We start from the raw sequence: 18,858 nt of genomic DNA, 5'->3' as shown, positions 1-18,858 counted from the left end.
ATGAGCGGTGGCTTGACACATGATGGGCCCTCCGTATGGCTCCCCTGTACTTCTGGAAAGCGGTCACACTCTGAGGTGTCTGGCTAATGTACCCAGTGCGATAGGGTCCCGTTCTGGTGGCAAGACCCAAGTTCACATCGAAGAAGGAGAACTAGGGGAGGGGATGAATGTGAGACAGAGAGAGGAGGGCAGAGGAGGGAGAAGGAGATGGGAGGGGCATGGAGAAGGGAGGGAGAGCAGACAGGACAGAACCAGACTCCTGGGTAGGGCCTGGTGTCAGCTCTTCCCCCTTCATTCCCAGAGCCCCGGTCCTCAGCTGTAAGTTGGGGAGACAAACGGGGCACACAACAGCACTGTCAACTTCATCAGTAGACAAAAGGGAGCCATTCCTATGGCTCACGCACTGTCAGTATGATTCACTGTCACTATTTAGACCCGAGGATAACAAAGCTGTTAGCGTAGCTTTCCACCTAGGGACAAGTGGACAAGCACGTGGGCAGCTGTGGGTGTCTGGGCTTGGGGAGTCCAGGCCTGGAAGGGCTGCGGAGGTCGGGGGATCTCTGTTAGAGTCACCTGTCCACCTCCTTCGCCTGCCTGTCTTCCTCGAGCACAGCGAGGCTTGAGTGCGGCAGCCAGTGTTGAAACAGACCATCGGAAGAGAAGGAAGAGGTGGCCTGGCCAGGGGAAGCAGGCAGCCATTTCCCGTCCCCGTTATCAATTTCCCGTCCCTGTTATCAAAGGCTGAAGCTCTTGAGGCTCCTCGACCATGTCATTATCACCCAACAGAGGCTTAATTCAGCTCTAATTCAGCTCTCAGGGAATATACAATAATGTGGGCGGCGTGCACCTCACTCTGTCATGACTTTGTGATTTGTCACCACGGCCAGAAGCCTGCAAAAGAGCAAACAACCTAAGTACTTCGCTGCAGAGGAAATTCACGGTCACTAGGGCTACAAGAATAAAGATCTTAGAGTCATAAAGGCCTGAGTTCAAATCCTGTCTTGCTAGTGATGTGACTTCTGCAGGTATCTTAACCTCTCAGTGCCATAGTCTCCTTATTCTGCGCAATGGGGATGATACAACCTACCTCAAAGCAGTGTTCCTGGGGGGAAATGAGATCCTAGAACTAAAGCATCAGCACTGCTTGGGGACCGCTGGTTAGCAGCAGCGGCTGACTGCTCACGTTGCTATTATCATGTTATCATTTTCTTCTTGTGTGCCTCCATCTTTTTTTTTTTTTTAATTTTTTTTTAACATTTATTTATTTTTGAGACAGAGAGAGACAGAGCATGAATGGGGGAGGGTCAGAGAGAGAGGGAGACACAGAATCTGAAACAGGCTCCAGGCTCTGAGCTGTCAGCACAGAGCCTGACGTGGGGCTCGAACTCACGGACCGCGAGATCGTGACCTGAGCCGAAGTCGGACGCTTAACCGACTGAGCCACCCAGGCGCCCCCTTGTGTGCCTCCATCTTAACACAAGCACTTCAGATCATAGAATCCCAGATCTAGAAGGGCTTGCGGGTCCTTCAGCTCAGCTCTTCCCCAAAAGTGTTCATTAGAACACCGAACCCATCAGATGCTCTGAGAGCAAAGTGTTCCACGCTCACATTAATTTGGGGGATGCTGCGTATGTCTCTCCTAGGTGGTTTACCCATTAGCAGGCATGTTAATAGAGTAAAGGCTCTGAGAAGTCCTGCAGTAAAGAAATTGGCTTAAAACAACATAATGTTTCCTACATTATTTGACCACAGGGCACTTTCCTGCTGTCATCCCCACCCCACCCTAAGAACTATTAACATTCTCAGATACAGGAAATGCTGATTTTGTTTAAAACTACTTATTTTACAGATGAGGAAAAGGAAACAGAGGTCCAGAGAAAGAATCCAACTTATCCAGTGCCACACTCCGGGTCAGTAATGGAACTGAGGCTCCCTGCCTCCTGATCAGAGACCATTTTCTCTGTAAAGGCCTTACCTAACAAATCTGTGCTCTTGTTCAGTGCATGGCAAGAGTGGGGGGCAAAGGGGCTGCTGCCTTGGCTTGGGCCTTGGTGGGAAGCTGGGAAGGTGGGAAGGTGGGAAGGTGGATGGCTTGTCACTGCAGAGAGGGGGATCTCCCTCGGTGCTGAGGCCATTGTCCTCCTCACAGGGCAAGGGAGGGTGACAAGGCCAAGCCAGTATCCAGGCACTGCTGCTCCCTCACCCCTCAGACAGGTGCACAGGCTCCCACAGGAAAACTTCCGAGCTCTCTGGGAGGGCTGGTAGAATGGATATTTGGAACTCTGCTGCACCTGACTCTTTAAGGAAATAAATTTCCCACCTGACCCTGACCTTACCTGGTCTCCTGCCCGACTCAAATCTGGGACTCTGTTGTGTATAACCTAGCTAGAGCATCCTTTTCAGAGATTAACCTGCCTAAGCGTTCACCTCTGACCTGGTCTCCACCCTCGCCCCCCTCCCCAACACACACCTCTGGGGAAGCCTGCACAGGAATTAGGAGGATCCTGCACTCGGAGCTGGAAACCAGTAGGGGGCACTGGTGCCTGGCTGGGCCTTTCCAGTTTTCACTCCCATTGCCCTTCCCGCCCTGGTATGGAAGCACTAGCACATCCCCTTCCTGGACTTCTGAGACCAAAAGCCCTCCCCGCTCGCCTGGGCAGAGGGGCTGTCCCTGTCTCCACTCCCCTCCCCAAGGCTGTGCTGCCAGACCCAGCAGCGGCCTCCTCAGTTCTGGCCCGGGTCCACAAAGCTGCCCAGAGTGTGGCTGGGCACAAAGCACCAGAGAAGGGAGACCGCAGGGCTGCAACTAACCCAGAGCCCCTCAGACATCTGCCAACGAGGTCCCAAAAGTAAGGAGGGAAATTCTGAAACCGGGTTCCCGCCCTTCGCCTGTACCAAGGAGACACGTGAACGAGCTGCCATCTTTTTCTCCCACAACATCTCTTGGGCCTTGGAGGAAGGGGTGCAGAGGTGAGGGTGTGATCGAGCCCAGAACCTGCACGTCCCCAGATCTGCACATGAGATCGGGGGAAAGCTGGAGCAAACCCTCAGGCTTTGAGTTACCCCAACATGACAGTTTTTGTTCAAGGCCATCCTCTGACCAGCCTGAAATACGGGGGGAGGGCGCTCCCGGTGGAGACCCCCCAGGACTGCTGAGCACCTGGAGGCTGGAGACGGAGAGGGATTCAGGAAGGACCAGACACGGCTGATGCAACAGAGAACAAGCTGCTGGAGATCCATTACCGCTGCCCCCCCTGCCTCCACCACAGGCACCTTGCAAGCAATAACCCTGTGCCTGAGGCACCTCCCAATCTGAAAACCCGAAAACAAAGAGCAGTGACCCAATCTCTGCTGTGTCACCAGTGGGTAGGTGTTTTGTGTGACCGTGCAAAAGGCTCTGACTTTTGACCACTGAGAGCAAAGCGATTTTTCACCAACTTTACCGGAGCCCCAAGCGATGGAGCAGAAAATCAATATTGTAATTAAAACCCCGGCACCTGGCACAGGCCAAGGTGGCCACTCACCGGTCTCGGTGTTCTCGTGCTCAGTGTCGGTGAGCGTGAGGTTGGAGTTGGCCCGGCTGGACAGGCAGGAGCTGCGCCCCGACCGTGTGCTCCGGCCCCAGAGCCGCACGGGATGCTCAGGGGACAGTACAGTGTCGGCCTCAACGTCGGCATCAGAGCTGGCCCCCATGGAGTAGCCGCAGTGTGGGAGGCCTATGTCTGTCCGGTACAGGGTGCCATGAGGGGGCGTCACCTCTCCCAGCCCTAGCTCACGCAGGGTGAAGTTGGCTCCTGGGAGGAAATGCAGGTAAGCTTGGTTAGGGTCTCCTGAGCAGGGGTCTCCCCACCAGAAACCGGGCCACCCACCCCAGGGTTCACTGTTGTCTGGTGAGCTTGTGTGGTGTTCTGCCCACGTGCCCCACTGCCGAAACGGCTCCTTCTGCCCCTCCCCCATCAGCCCACCTCCTCCACTTCCTTTAAGGCCCAACGCACATGGCCCCTCCTTTGTGAGGGCTCCCCTAATACCTACACCCTGGGTGGGAGTCCTTGCTTCTTCCTGTATTCAAGCCCATTCTCAGAGTCCTTGGCCCTAGTCAACCTGCACAGTAGAACCAAAGGTCTGACCCTTCTGCTGGTGATGACTTCAGCAGGGGCAGGGAACCTGTCATGCTCATTCCTAAATCCCTGCGCCTAGAACAAAATGTGGGACTCAGGAGAGGCTCAGGAGATGTCTGTTAAGTTGAGCCTTAGGTCTCTTCTTCTGATCGAGAGAGGACTTGCCAGAAAGGAGCACTCCTGAGCCGAGTGGACGCCTAGTTGATGAGATGCAGATGGCTGCCCTGGGACCAGAAGGTCCTTTCTGGTCAAGTCGGGAAAGCCTAGAACACGACAATGAAGATGGTGACTGGCAGAGAAAAGGGGGCCCCAAGCAACACCATGGGCTTCCTCATGCTAGGCAGGGCCGGGACCATGGCGCGGATCTGCAGGCTTTGGAGCAGTCCAGGGAGCCAAGCACACAGAGCTGGATTGCGGAGAAGTCTTGAGGGCTTGGGGAGGCCTGGAAACATCCAGGACTGAGGTCAGTGAAGAGGTGGGTGAGGGGAGTTCACTGGGGGATTAGCATTTGAGCAACAAAGGGAATGGTAACTTCCAGGAAAAACACAGCCTCCATGTTGCACCTGAATGTTGGCTCAACGTCTGTTCAAGGACGGCTTCTTCCGTATTTCTAATATTCCCGTGAGTGTTTGGGGGATGAAGAAGAAGGGGTGGACAGAGGCATTAACGGTCCCATTCCAATTAAACCACTTCTCTGGGAAATGGCTTTATAATCAGGTAGCTCCCACATTTAAGCCAATTCCAACTGGCCGTGGGTTTACAGACAAACAGCAATGAGCAGGGCGTAGTGCCTGGCTTTCCAGGCAAGTGGGGGAGCTACAACCAAATACACGATGACAGGTGGAAGTCCAAAGAGGGGAGATCCACGGAGAAGGTTCTGGGAACACACAGGCAGAAGGTGGGAGCTCAGAGGACAGGTTTGCAGATGAGAGTGAACTTGGAGAAAGGAGTAAAGAGGGGAGCATAGATGCCTGAGCTTTGAAGGATTCCTGCAACCAGGGCCAGGGCTCACTGGGAAAGCCTGCAAGGCCAGGACCTGCCAGAGAACAGGAGGGGAGCCAGCAGGGAGAGCCCCTACCACCATGGTGTGCATCAGTCTGCAAAGAAGCCCTGTGCTCCCGAGCGTCCCGGTCAGCTCTGGGCTCAGACCTCTGTACTGACACAGGGTGCATGTTCTGTAGAAGTTTCAAGAAAACAGGCAGACACACTCTGGCAGTACTTTGGGGGATGGATAAAGAGAGGGAAGGAGCAAGGGAGGAGGGACCAGTGGGGCCGCTGGGAAAATAAGAGCTGCAGTGGAGGCAGGATGCCCCAATCCTGTGGCTCAGTCGGTTCATGTTGCTCCAGCCTTAATATGAGGTTAAGGTCATGAAATAGTTCTATACTGGCTGGCAACTGATGTCCGGGCCCACCCAGTGCCCCCGGCCTCCGCCCTGTCTACTCTTGCCCCTCCCCATAAACAACCCCCAGCCTCCCCATGATGTGGCACAGCAGGGACCTCTGGGCTCTGCTCAGTGGCCAGGCATTGTGGTTGGTCAGGGTATGGGTCAGACCGATCTCAAATATTTTGAATATCCCCTATGTGCCATCCTCTGGTCTGCCCTCCCTCTGTGCCCTCCTTCTAAGTAGAAGAAACTCCACATTGGAGACCAAATCCCCTGTCTGCTTTCCATCCTCTCTGCACACCATACTCACTGCTTGCCCCATTTACCTCTCTCTGATCTCCCTTCTCCACCCCTGTCTTGTCCCCTGCCTCCGTCCCAGCTCATGCTCCTGCCCTCATGGGCTGGACCTCTCAAGGAAAGCCAGTCACACATCAGAAGAATGTGAAATAAACAGCCCAGGCTGCACCAGTTTCCATGTGGCTTGCCCTATATACCCTTTTAAGCAGCCAGAGGCAGCGTGAATATGAGTGAGATCTGTGGACGGAGAAGTGCAACGTGATGGCTGACTCTGAGGGCTCAGCGATCCCTTGGAGCCAGCTCAGCCCCTCTGAAGTGTGAGCTTAGGAGATTTATTTCCCCAAATGTGGGAAGTCCTTATGATCTGTTGACTTTATGGCCTTTTGGCGTCCTTCATGAGGATCCCAGGACACATGCTGACATATCACCCTGCTCAACCTCGACTTGTGTGATCTTGGGCTGCTGCAATCACCTAAGCCTCAATGTTCTTGTCTTTAAAGTGGGGGTGATAATCTATGACCTGCTAGCCTCACAGAATTTTTAAGGATCTCGGGAGGTAATGGGTGGGGGAGTACTCTCTAAACTGTAATGGCCATGTCTGCCTATGAAATGGGAATGATTCTTATTTAAAATTTGTAATGTTTATTTATTATTTTTGAGAGAGAGAGAGACATGAGCAGGGGAGTGGCAGAGAGAGAGGGAGATACAGAATCCAAAGCAGGCTCCAGGCTCTGAGCTGTCATCACAGAGCCCAACTCAGGGCTCAAATCCACAGACTGCGAGATAATGACCTGAGTCAAAATCGGATGCTTAACCGACTGAGCCATCCAGGCACCCCTGATTCTTATTTTTTATAAAGACAAGAGGGGACTCCTCTCTGCAGCCTCCTGTGCTAGGGTGGCATCCAGGCCAAGCTGGGCCAGTCAGGGCTCACTGAGCTCTATCAGGCATGGGCAGGACAGAGCTGGAAGAAAGTTTTGATATCCTTTTGTCCCTTCTCCTCACTGAGACTCAGAGAAGGCAATGAGTGGTAGGCAGAATCTTTGAAGCATCTGCTCCACACCAGGCACTGTGTCAAGTACTTTATTTACAATCCTCATTAATCCTCATGACCATCCTACGATTAGGATCACTGTTAACCCATTCCCCAGGTGAAGAAGCTGAGGGCAATAAAAAAGGCAGATCCAGAATTCAAATAGAGATCAGTCAGTTGCCAGTCTGAGCTCTTAAGCACAAGCTGGAAAAGAGCTAAAGATCGTTCCTCTTTTGAGCCTGAGAGGCAGCATTACAAACAGGCCAGCTTTCATGTGGATTCAGGCCTGTGGGAGAGGCCAGGTGGGTGTCAGGCTATATGAGGGTATACATGTTTGAGACCGGCTCCTCTTACCTCTGTGATCTGGGACAAAGGATTCAGCTCGGGGTTGGATTAGACAACAGTGCCGGAATGTATATAAACTACACAGCACGCTGCCTGGCTAACCCTGGCTGTGGAAGGGAAGCGGGTAGGGCAGAATCAGCGACTGGTAGCAGCCCGTCAGGCATCACAGAGGGCTCAAGGGTCTGCAGGCAGAAAAACAGGAATCACTGCAGCACCAGGGTAAGGAACAAATATGGCAAGTGTGGGAACCATGAGTAGGTCTGAGGGTTGGAGCATGGGTGGCAGGGTGTGGAGAGGCAGGGGACAAAATAGTCCAGGAAGAAAAACGGATTTGGGGAAAGTCCCTTATGCCAGCTTAAGGAGCTCAGGTTATGGACCAGGGGGAGTCATTCCCAACTTCACTCTAGGTGCAGTGCAGAGAATGGCCCAGAGGTGGCAGCACTGGGTGAAGGGGGGCTGTGGTCAACCCTCCCGGAGAGAGAGAGGACAGTGGCAGAGTGGATGAAGAAGAGGGATGGATCTGAAAGTTACTTTGGAGTAGGATGGACAGGCTCTGGTGACTCGTGTAGGCCGGAACTGAAGGAGAGGAGTCAGGTGCCAAGATATTATCCAATTACCAAGACTTTAGGTCTATTTCAGGAGCAACGCTTTGATAGACCGGGACGATACTTGAGGCAAAGAAGGTAATACGTCTGTTGAATGGATACATATATGACTAGTAATAAAACGAATAACTAACTTACTCCGCACTTGATGTTAGCATGCTTACCGCTTACAACATGCCCCTCCAGCCCATTCAGTGCAGCCCACATAACGGATGGGGACTCAGGCCTCCCGGAGAGCTGGTGGCGGTTCTGAGCAACCCCAGTTAGTCTGGCCCGGAGCCCAGCTCCTAACCAGCTCTTTATGCCCACGGACCGGGTGACCACGAAGATGAACTTAACTAAGCGTGAATTACAGGCAGGCTCTGACCAGATCTGGGAGCCAGAATAGCCGAGACCTGGTGTTGGCCCGCGTCCTCCCGCCAGCTGTCTGCTCACCTGCGCACGCACCCAGGTGCACAGCTGCCCCTCCCCCCCAGCCCCGCCCGGGCGCCCTCACCTGCGCGGCAGAACTCCTCGGCCTCTTGCGGCACCATGTCCTTGACTCGGCCGCCGTAGGCCAGGCGGGCGTCCTGGTCGTAGGCCTTCAGGGTCTCGCTGGAGCTGTAGGACTTCTGTGGAGCCTTGCCCTCCTCGCTGTCCGCGGACGAGCTGGTGTAGCGGCGCTCGGCGTCGCGGCGCCGGGTCAGCGAGCGGTACGGCTTCCTCTCCTTCACGTCCATGGCCTCCGGCCCGCGCTCCTCCACATCCACAAACAGGGTCCTCGCCGCACTCAGGGCTGAGTGGTCTGCAGTCGGGATACCAAAGAGAGGGTTGAGCCCGGGCCCCAGGAGGCAAAGGCAATACCCGAATCCATCCCGGCCTCGGATTCGCCCTGTGATGCTGTGGACGAGGGACTTCATACTTGGAGAGGGGAGGGCTCCACAGCCACAAAGAGATCAGTAGCAGGGGAGGACTTGCACCAGGGCCCTCTGAGGATGAATCCTCTTTCTGCTACTCTGCCTAGCCGCCAGGAAGAGGCTTCAGCCTCCCCTCCAGTGATGAGTATCAAGGTAGTTGAAAACAAAGACCAGAGGGCACTGATTTCAGCAGTCTCCCTAGATAGGAATCATGTGTTTGTTCCCATCATGTCCCCAGCTGGGATAGGGCCTGACACGGAGCTGGGGCTCCTTAAGAATTCGTGAAACGGGGCTTCTGGTTGGCTCAGTTGGTTAAGCCTCAGACTTCAGTTCAGGTCATGATCTCACAGTTGGTGGAGTCCAGTCCCGCATTCAGATTCGCTCTCTCGCTCAAAAATAAATAAAACATTAAAAAAAAAAAGAATTTGTGGGGGCGCCTGGGTGGCTCTGTTGGTTGAACGTCTGACTTTGGCTCAGGTCATGATCTCACAGTTTGTGAGTTCGAGCCCCACATGGGGCTCTGTCTGACAGGTCAGAACCTGGAGCCTGCTTGGGATTCTGTGTCTCACATGCTGTCTGCCCCTCCCCCCACCTCAAAAATAAATAAAAACATTAAAAAAATTTTTTTAAAAAGATTTTGTGAAATGAAAAACAATGCAGGCATGCGGCTAAGCACTTAGCACACACTATCTCATTACATGGTCACACGGCCTGAGATGTTATTCTTGTTTCCAACCTTTTTTGGAAATGAGTCAGAGTATAAATAACCAATTCACATGTATCATGACCAGATAATTAAACAACTACTTGATAATTGCCTGTTTTCTCCCACTAATAAGTAAGCTCCATGAGAGCAGGCACTTTAGCTCTTTTGCTCACTCCAGAGCCTGGTGCATCTAATATACATTTGTTTATTTAATTGGCCAACCAATCCCCATCTGACAGATGAGAAAACCAAGGTTCAGAACCTCCTTCAAGGTCACTGAGGCGGTAATAAAGCCCGGATCTAAACCCAGGTCTGTTAGGCTCTAAAACTGGAGTTTTTCTATTCTATCACACTTCCATGAGTCCCCTTCCTTCCACTACACAAAAGTGTCCTTCCAGCTAGGCTGACCCTGGCCACCATGGCAATCTGAGAACTCCCTCACGTCCAGACCTACAAGCCTCAACAGGGACACCATCAGCACCTGGGGAAGCCACAGTGTCAGCCCCATTTGCCTGGGTGTTGCCAGGGTGTCTGATTGGTGGGAAGCTCCTGATATCACTTTTTTTTCTTTTCCCCATTGGACCTTTTTGCTCTAAATGGACATCCTGGGATTTTTTTTATACCCGTGATAGCACTCCCTTCTTCCTTCCAAATGTCTTCCTTTGGCTCTGGAATAGCAAATGCAGCCCCATACAAGAGCCAGGAGATAAGCACAGGAGGAAAACAGAATATCCTGAGCGAGGCTTGATGAGAGCTCTTATTTTTCTTGACGCATACAACTTTCTCAGTTCTTTCTTTCACTGTTCCACTTCTTAGAGCCCTGTGGATATACAAACTGTGCAACTGTCCTGTAGAAAAGCAACAGAACAAGAGCTATGACCAGTGGTGCCATGCTGGTGTGGAGGCTCCGTGCCTGGGGTGGGGTCTCTGACAGACGGCGGCGAGGGCCGGGCCTGCCAAGAGGACAGTTGGGCACTCAGTGCCTGCAGGGCTGCAATGTAGCAAGCAGTACAGGGTGGCTTATTCATTTTTAAGACAAGTTAGAAATTTGGACTTAGACACAAAATGTGTGATTTTTGGATTCTATCCATGATTTCTTCAAATCTCAAAACACTTTGTAGGCCAAACAAAACACACTGAAGGTTAGCTTTGGTCTGATGGGTGGGTGTTTCCAAGTTCTTCGTTCGGTCATGGACAGATGAGGCATCCTTTTGGCCGAAGATGCCCTCTTCCCTACCAAGACCCAAAAGGCCATCTGCCGGGGAAGGTCTCAGCCTGGTTCCACTGCAAACTCTGCTCATCTGGTTACAGAGCTCTCTAGACCCACTCAAATGGGTCCATTATGTCCTAACTTGGAAAGCTGCATCACTTCACTTAGCAAAAGAATGGTCTGAGGTTACCACTGGTAACTGGCTGGAGTCTTTGGGATTTATCATAGATCCCAAGTGTCCACTATAGACTTCCTTCTACATGTTCTCCATGATTTTCAAAAAGTGCAAACATTTGTGATTTCATTGGTACCCCCTGATAACCATAAAGCATATAAAACAACTATTTTCACCCCCATTTTATACATGGGGCAACAGTGACCCAGAGCCATCCAGCTGTCTGCCCAAGGCCACACAGTGAGTTAGTAGCAAAGCCAACATTACTAGACAGACAATGCCTTAGGGTTGCAGCTAGAGCCAATCAAGATGTGTAGGTGATGTTTTTTGGGTCCCAGTTCTCAAAATACCCATGGAAATTAGTTCTGGGACAAGGAAAAAGACGTAAGATACATAGAAATCAAATCACCTTACTGAAGCCCAAACCCAAGTTTCCGAGCTCTGGTCTCTTAACATTCAGTCTTCTGACACTGGCTGACGCAGTGATAGTTGGTCGTCTGAGTACCTGAGGGGCAGGGCCAGAGGGAAGACCGGCGATAACACTTTCTACTCCAGGGCTGTGAAACCTTTTTGCCTGTGATCCATAATTTGAAAAACATCTTACGTTGTGACTGGATACATACATTTATGTATATGAATGCGTGTGTTTGTGTGTACAAAATGGAAAGAAGATTCACAAAACCAAAGTTACCACATGATGAACAATGTATTCTGATGTTTCCTATTTCATTCTCTTTCAGTTTTTTAAAAAGGCAGACGATAACTCTCTAACTTGACCCAATACTGGCTTTTGACCCAAAGCACTGTTCTGGTCTAATTTGGATGAGGATTTATGGCGACTGTCACCTAGCCTCTGTGCCCTCTGGCCCTTCACCTCCAACCCACCCCCCTGGATGACAATAATGATGATGATAATATAATAAGAGTAAGCACTAAAGTAATGTTAGCCATTGTTAATACTAGTGACTAATAATTCATAATAATGATTTCATAATAATAACCAATATTATGTTATTATTAGTAGCTAATATTTGCTGAGTACTGTTACTAATATTGTACATGGTAATATTTTAATCCTCACTTCAATTCTGTGTTATAGGTACTATGACTCTCTGTAAATTACAGGTGAGAAATTATGAGGTTAAATATATTGTCTAAGGTTACACAGATCTTGAGTGGTGGACCCAGAATTCTGGTCCAGGGGTTGAACTTGGCATATGGATACAGCCACGAGATGATTTTGCCTCGGTAGGTTGTGCCAGATGAATTTCTTAAGCCCAGATCATTCCACTACCCTGTTGATGCCTCTCTAGGAGCTCAGAATAAATTCTTGTCTCCTGGTCAAAATGGAAGGTTAATCTTTGATCTGGCTCATTTCACTTCCTTCTCACTGAGTCACTTGCAACCTTCCTGGATGTTAATTCTGTGGCCTCTCTGCCTTTGTTCATGTTGATTTATCACTGTACATCCAGCTAACTCAATGGTCTATATTCATGTCTGCTTTTCCCTTGATGGCAGTTCCCTGAGGGCAGGCCTGGCATCCACAGAGCTCATGAAATGCATGTGGAGTGAATGAATGAATGAATACAATTACCTGACAGCTACTTTTTACTTCTTACCAATCTTAGGTGATATAAAATATTAGTAGTTTGATTTAGGTAAATATGTATTAGATATATCTAAAATTGAATCAAAGGCATTGCTTATACGACTTCTTTTCAAATTTCAAAGGGGCACCCAGGTGACTTGGTTAAGCATTCGACTCCGGCTTGGGTCATGAGTTCGAGCCCAGCATTGGGCTCTCCACTGTAAGTGCAGAGCCTGCTTCAGATCCTCTGTCCCTCTCTCTGGCTGCCCCTGCCCCACTCGCTCTTGCTCTCTCTCTCAAAAATAAACATTTAAAAAAAATAAAATAAAATTTCAAAGTAAGCCTACGTGTGAAGTATGTATCTAGTATGTAGCAGCTGTGTGACCCGGGACAAGTTATTCAACCTCTCTGCACTTCAGTTTCCTCATCTGTAAAACAGCATCAGCCTCTTAGGGTTGTTCTGAGGATTAAATAATAGTTAATACATGTCCCTGGCACATATTGTCCCTAATACATAGCAGGTGCTCAGTAAATGTTAGCCATTATTATCATCAGAAAAAAAAAGCCGACATTTTATTTTTAAAAGGCACCCTCTAGGAGGCTCCAGCTGAGCATCAGTTATAGCTGGAGAGGAACATCCCCTCAGAAACGTATGTTAATAAGGCTGAGACACATTTTAGGCTGTTAAATTGGTGGATGACTATGTTTTTTTTATCACTGTGTGCCTGTTGACCAAAGACACCGGCTTCAAGGCAAAGGCTCAGTAACTATGAATTACTAACAACACAGCCCCGAAACTCACAGCTTCCCTGTCACAGAGCAGAGGCAGGGAGAACATTTGCCTTGCTCTTATTCCCCTTTAATTTTTTCCCCCAGTTTTGAGTTAATACAGTAATTCAGTAAATGGTAAATATCTATTTTTTAACAGATGGGAGGTTGGTCATGGTTCACACTCGGCTTGGCATTTAATAGAGGAGGAAGAGGTTGGGAGGTGAGAGGCGACAGTGGAGCGAGGGTCCCAAGCACAGTGACGCACAGACCCGGCGGGAGGGTGGAGGAATGCTGGGGAGGGGGCCCAGCTCGGACCCACCCGCCTGGCCCTCCCCGCCCAGGCTGGGCAGCCCAGGCACCTGGCACACATTCATGTTTCAACATGGCAGTCCCTCCTTACCCTGCTGACCAGGGGCTCCCCCCTGCCCCTAACTCTATTAGCCTGACCTTCCTGACCCTCCCTCCGCTCCTTCCCGCTGCCCACAGAGCACCTGGCTTCTCCCAGACGCACACCCTCCGTTTCTGTCCCTCAGAGCTGCCGGCCATTTCTCAGACACCCTGCACCCTTGCTGCCATGGAGCCTCTGCATACCTGGCTCACCGGGCTCACCTGAGGGAGATGGGGCAGGAGGGTGTAGGCAAGAGGTCACAGTGCTGCATCCTTGCTCTCTCCCTGCTCCGTAGCCCTTTGTCCACTCATCTGACACCAGGAAGTGAATCAAGAGCTGGACCCATCCATCTCCAGACCTTCCTTTCCACAACCCTCCACCACGCACAGTGACAGAACCAGCTTCCATGGTCTCGCTCCAGCCACCTCCCGGCTACGGGGCTCTGGGCAGGCTGGAGGTGCTGGCTTTATTAGATGCTTTGTGAACTAATGTACCTTATTCTTACAGGCAGAAGGGATTGGGAAGTGACTACTAGCCGTGTCGTCATCATCATCATTATTGACATGTTGTTATTTCTGACCAACATACATGTAACTGCACCCACGTAACATGTGTGAGACCCTGGCCTGCTCCTGAGGCGGGGCTTGCTGAAACTCTTCTTCAGGTAAGACCCGAGCACCATGAAGATGTCTCCAGAGAGGAGTTCATTTCCACAACCTGTTACATACATACTTATGCTGGGCCCTGGGGCCGGAGATGAGCAGGACGGAAGCCCTCTGTCCAGGGTGTCAGCCAGAGGAGGCGACTGCCAGTGCTTTGCTAAGCAGGACCTACGCTTCTACACGTTTCTCCTTATGCAGACACGGGTGTCATTCTTGGCCTCTCTATGGGGAAGGAGAGTGGGCCCCGGACAAGGAAAGGGAAGAAATATGTGTGCATCGAGCCCTGCCCTCAGTGCCTTCCACACAGCCCCATAAGAGCCCTAGTCAACTATCACTTTAGACAGCAGGCGACATGACCTGGGTGGTTGGTCAAGTTCACGCAGCCGGTAGGTGACTCTAAAATCTACATTTTAGGCTTTTTTTTCCCCCCTCTTTTACACAGACCTGGGCTCAGATAGATCTGGAAGGTTTGAACAGGTCTATGAATGTGGGCAGGGCTGGGGGACCCCTGGTGGTGATGGTGATCAGGGTATGATCTCAGACAGGAAAAGAGGTAATAACAATAGAACGACTACCACGTATCGAACATCTACTCCTGTGCTGGGTATTCTGTACACACTATTTCTAATCTCTGCAGCAATTATGCAGGTTAGATACATGCTCTTTTATATTTTCTCTTATTTATTCTTGTTGTGCAAATGAGATAACAAGCTCACGAAAGAGATTACGTGACTTGCTCTAGACGCCATGGTTTCAAATGTCAGGGCCTAGTTTTGAATCAGGAGAAAGGTATTGCACACCTAGTACCAAGGTTAATTCATTTAGCAAATGCTTACTGAGGACCTTTCCTGTCCTAAGCGCTGCAGAAGATGTGCTGCGGTAGCACGCCAGGCTTCCTTGTTCCCTCCCTCCCCTTGACCTCTTCTCTCCCGCACTGAGTTCCCACCCTGCTGTCCGAAGCCTCACATGCGGTCTATACAATGGAGTACTACTTGGCAAGGAGAAAGAATGAAATCCTGCCGTTTGCAGCAATGTGGACAGAACTGGAGGGTATTACGCTAAGTGAAACAAGTCAGTCAGAAGGACAGATCTCACGTTTTCGCTCATATGTGGATCTTGAGAAACTTAACAGAAGACCAGAAAAGGGAAGGGGAAAAAATAGTTACAAATAGAGAGGGAGGGAGGCAAACCACAAGAGACTCTTAAATACAGAGAACAGACTGAGGGTTGATGGCAGGTGAGGGAGAGGGAAAATGGGTGGTGGGCACTGACGAGGGCACTTGTCGGGATGAGCACTGAGTGTCGTATGTAAGCGATGAACCAAGGGAAGGAATCTACCCCTGAAGCCAAGAGCACACTGTATACCCTGTATGTTAGCCAATTTGATAATAAATTATATTAAAAAAAAAAAAAAGACAAATGAGCTTCCACCTCCTTGGACAAGTCGGCCAGGGAGAGAGGCAGGGGAAGGACCACAGGGGCCCCTCGCCTGGGCCAGATGGGCCAACGGTGGAGAGAAGATCAGAGACCACTGCCCAGAGAAAGTGACATTTAAACTATGACCGAAACATGTCAAGTAGAAGTGAGCCAGGCCAGACAGTTTTGAGGTAAGGAGAGAAAAGAAGTCTAGATGTGACTTTCTGTTTTCTCTGACGTACAGTAAAAATGCATTTCACAATCCAGAACACACACGCATGGACACATTTCTAGCTAAAAAAAAATTTCAGAAACTATGCCTCATCTTTCCTCAAAGGTGGACTCTGACATTTTCTGTTTTATTCTTCTGTGCCAAAACAGGATCATGCATGGCTCGCCAACCTACGGTCTGCAAAGCACTGTTCTAGTCACAGCACGGATGAAGCCGGAGGTGTATGAGAACTGGGACCAGAGGGAGACCCCGTTACTCTCCGAGTCCAGCCTTGAGGGAGAGAGAAAGGTGGAAAGGGAAGCCTGAGAGCAGAGGAGTGAGCAGCCTGGTGGAGAAAAAGCAACTTCCATGTACAGTTGTCATCTAAGTGGGCAGTAAAATGCAAGCGAGCATGTGGCAGAAAGCCTGGATGGGAGGTCCCTGGAGAACGTGTCCTCCACGTCTTGGGTTTTGGAAGCCCTGATGCGGCGGTGGCGGGGAGCTGGCCTGGAAGAATGGCACAGGTGTTGGACCCAGGAGAGAAGGGGAGATGGGCAAAACAAAGCTTTAGGTGTGTGGGGAGAAACTCAAGAAGCAAAGTTGGGCCCTTCGTGCCGGCTCCAGCAATATTTATGAGGGGCAGGGGCCCGAAACACTGGCAGGGAGACCTGCACAGACATACCTCACTGCCAAGGAACCTCGCCCCTGCCAAAGCCCTCAGGGAAACGGGGGCTGTTACCACCCTGGGTTTCCTTGTGACCTACAGAACAGCCGGAGACGAACCAGGAAATTGACCGAATTCCTACTGGACTAAAGTTTTATAAGTTTTCCTTAACATAAGCACATGGTGATATTTTTAGCTCTTTGTGGGTCAAGATGGGCCCATAAATATTTCAGAGCTAAAATGTGTTCTATAAAATAGAAGTCCCGGGCATTATCTGTTTGTGTATGTGTGCATAAGACCATCATAAATTTTTACTTTCCTTAGTCCTTCAGAGTTTGGTGTTGCAAGTCCTTTGTTTTAAACCCTACTGTGATATGAAAGTGGATGCCAGAAGTGGAGGGGACATCTGTGCTGTGTGGGGACTGTGTCAGGCTACATGTGCACCAGAGAACTAGGGGTTATCCCCACTTTACAGATTTGGAAACTGAAGCTCAGAGTAGCAAAGTGATGTCCAAGTTCATACGATATGCCAAGACCGGAATCTGGCTCTAAGTCTGTGTTCTCTGTAATGGTACCCAGAGCTCGCTTCTCTGGCCCTGTCACTTGAGGGAATGTCTTGCTTTTAAACACAGTGGCACAGTGAGGGGCACTTGGGTGGCTCAATCATTTGAGCGTCCGACTTCTGCTCAGGTCACCATTTTACAGCTCACAGGTTTAAGCTTCACGTTGGGCTCTGCACCGACAGCTCGGAGCCTGGAGTCTGCTTCAGATTCTGTGTCTCTCCTTCTCTCTCTGCCCCTCCCCTGCCTGTGCTCTCTCTCTCTCTCTCTCCCTCTCTCAAAAATAAGTAAATAAACATTAAAAAAAATAAAAAACAGTGACACAGTGATTCTAACAATGGTGGCTAAGAGCAAGGTCTTTATATGCATGACCTTATTTTGATTCAAACCTGGGTCTATATGACCCCAAGGCTCAAGCTTTTACTCATAACCTATACTGCTTCCCACACGGGTCATCCCGTATTTTAGTTTCCTTAGATGTTCTATTTGCTTTTTCATTCTGTTTTGTTAGCAGTATTAATTCCTTTGATGGACCAGGTTAGCAACTACCCTGGACTTTCTGGGAGGATTGCTGTTATACCTGCTGCTCCAAGTGGCCCCAGACAGTGTTGTGGGCCAAAAAAAGGGCTTTTTTGGGAACACGGTGGAGTATGGCCGTGTGCCCAGCCAAGCTACTGGGATATCCCTAATGAGTGGCTGGCAAGCGGGTGACAGATGGTGCCATTGCCTACAGGTGCCATCTCGCCCTTTTATTTGAGGGCCTGTCATAGGCCAGGTATCGAAGGGAGGTGACTGTTGTATGGGCATCATCCTCCGATCCCGAGCTCAGAGAGCTCCCACCAGAGCTGCCTAGACCACTCAAAAGGGCTGAGCGTGCATAGGACCTGGGACACAACAGGCCCTCAACCCATAGGAGGGGGTATGAGGGCGGTGTTTTCCGCATTCTTCCATCCAGATGCTTCCCCTCCCGGAGCTACCTACCAGTCAACGATTCCCCTTTATAAATGAGGACCTCTTAGAGTCAGAAAATGTGGCATTTACTATCTTAAGATTGAAAGATTGAAAGGTCAGCTGGTCCATGCCCCATCGATGTCAGTCCCCTCTGTGCCATCCCCAAGTGGTCATGCCACCTCCAAATCTGGGGACCTCACTACCTCCAGGGAAAGTTTCGTGTTTCCTGACATGTAGCCGAAGCTTCTTTTAGCTTCCTTCCAAAGGCCTCAGCTCTAATCCGTGGGGTCCCAGGGAGGAAGTCCAGCGCCTTTGTTCCAGCAACAGCCCTTCCGGCCTAAAGACAGACTTGTCTGTGTGTCCTTGAGTCTCCTTGTCAGGCCGAACATCCCTCCTAAGGTTTTCAAGCCCTCACCTTCCTGGCGAACTTTCCCTGGGTTCATCCATCCTTGCCTGCTCTTTCCCAACCACCAAGCCTGTCCAATCGGGGGTGGGGGCGGTGTGCTGGGGACAAGGAAGTGGATCAGACACAGTTAGAGGGACAGACACATCTAGATGGTTCCAGCACAGTGAGCACAAAAGAGCAACTGACAGAGATGCTCGAGGCAGAGTAGGGGACATCAGCTCAGGTGGGGCAGGCAGCAGGGCAGCCAGAAAGAGGTCACAGCTAAGCTGAGGCCCAAGAGCTGCACAGGAGTTAACCAGGGGACAGGGAAAGGGGCACGCTCACGTTCATCTGCATGCCGCTCACGTGGGGTGGGCTAGAACCCCTGGGAACCTCTTGGTGCAGCTGAAATGCCCCCCACGCACCCCTCTCTTGCACCCACTGGGCAGCTCAACTCCACGTGGCTTTCTAGGAAGCACACCCACCCAGCCC

General features: G+C 50.7%; 1 protein-coding gene across 6 annotated transcripts in view; it reads right to left on the bottom strand.

Annotated features, from left to right (window-relative positions):
* The window catches only part of TENM4 (teneurin transmembrane protein 4), a 2,911,279-nt gene that overhangs the window by 378,096 nt on the left and 2,514,325 nt on the right, over positions 1-18,858 (bottom strand). For all 6 annotated transcript variants that reach the window (XM_045483835.1, XM_045483839.1, XM_045483838.1 and 3 more), the window contains 2 exons: positions 8,280-8,567; positions 3,525-3,794 (listed from right to left, as the gene is read on the bottom strand). In XM_045483835.1, the coding sequence (XP_045339791.1) occupies positions 3,525-3,794; positions 8,280-8,567 (558 nt within the window). The remainder of the gene's footprint in view (positions 1-3,524; positions 3,795-8,279; positions 8,568-18,858) is intronic.

Source organism: Leopardus geoffroyi, chromosome D1, assembly GCF_018350155.1.
Source record: "Leopardus geoffroyi isolate Oge1 chromosome D1, O.geoffroyi_Oge1_pat1.0, whole genome shotgun sequence".
Taxonomy (NCBI): Eukaryota; Metazoa; Chordata; class Mammalia; order Carnivora; family Felidae; genus Leopardus; species Leopardus geoffroyi.
The sequence above is the reverse complement of the archived record's forward strand: the minus strand, read 5'-3'. Positions and strand labels throughout refer to the sequence as shown.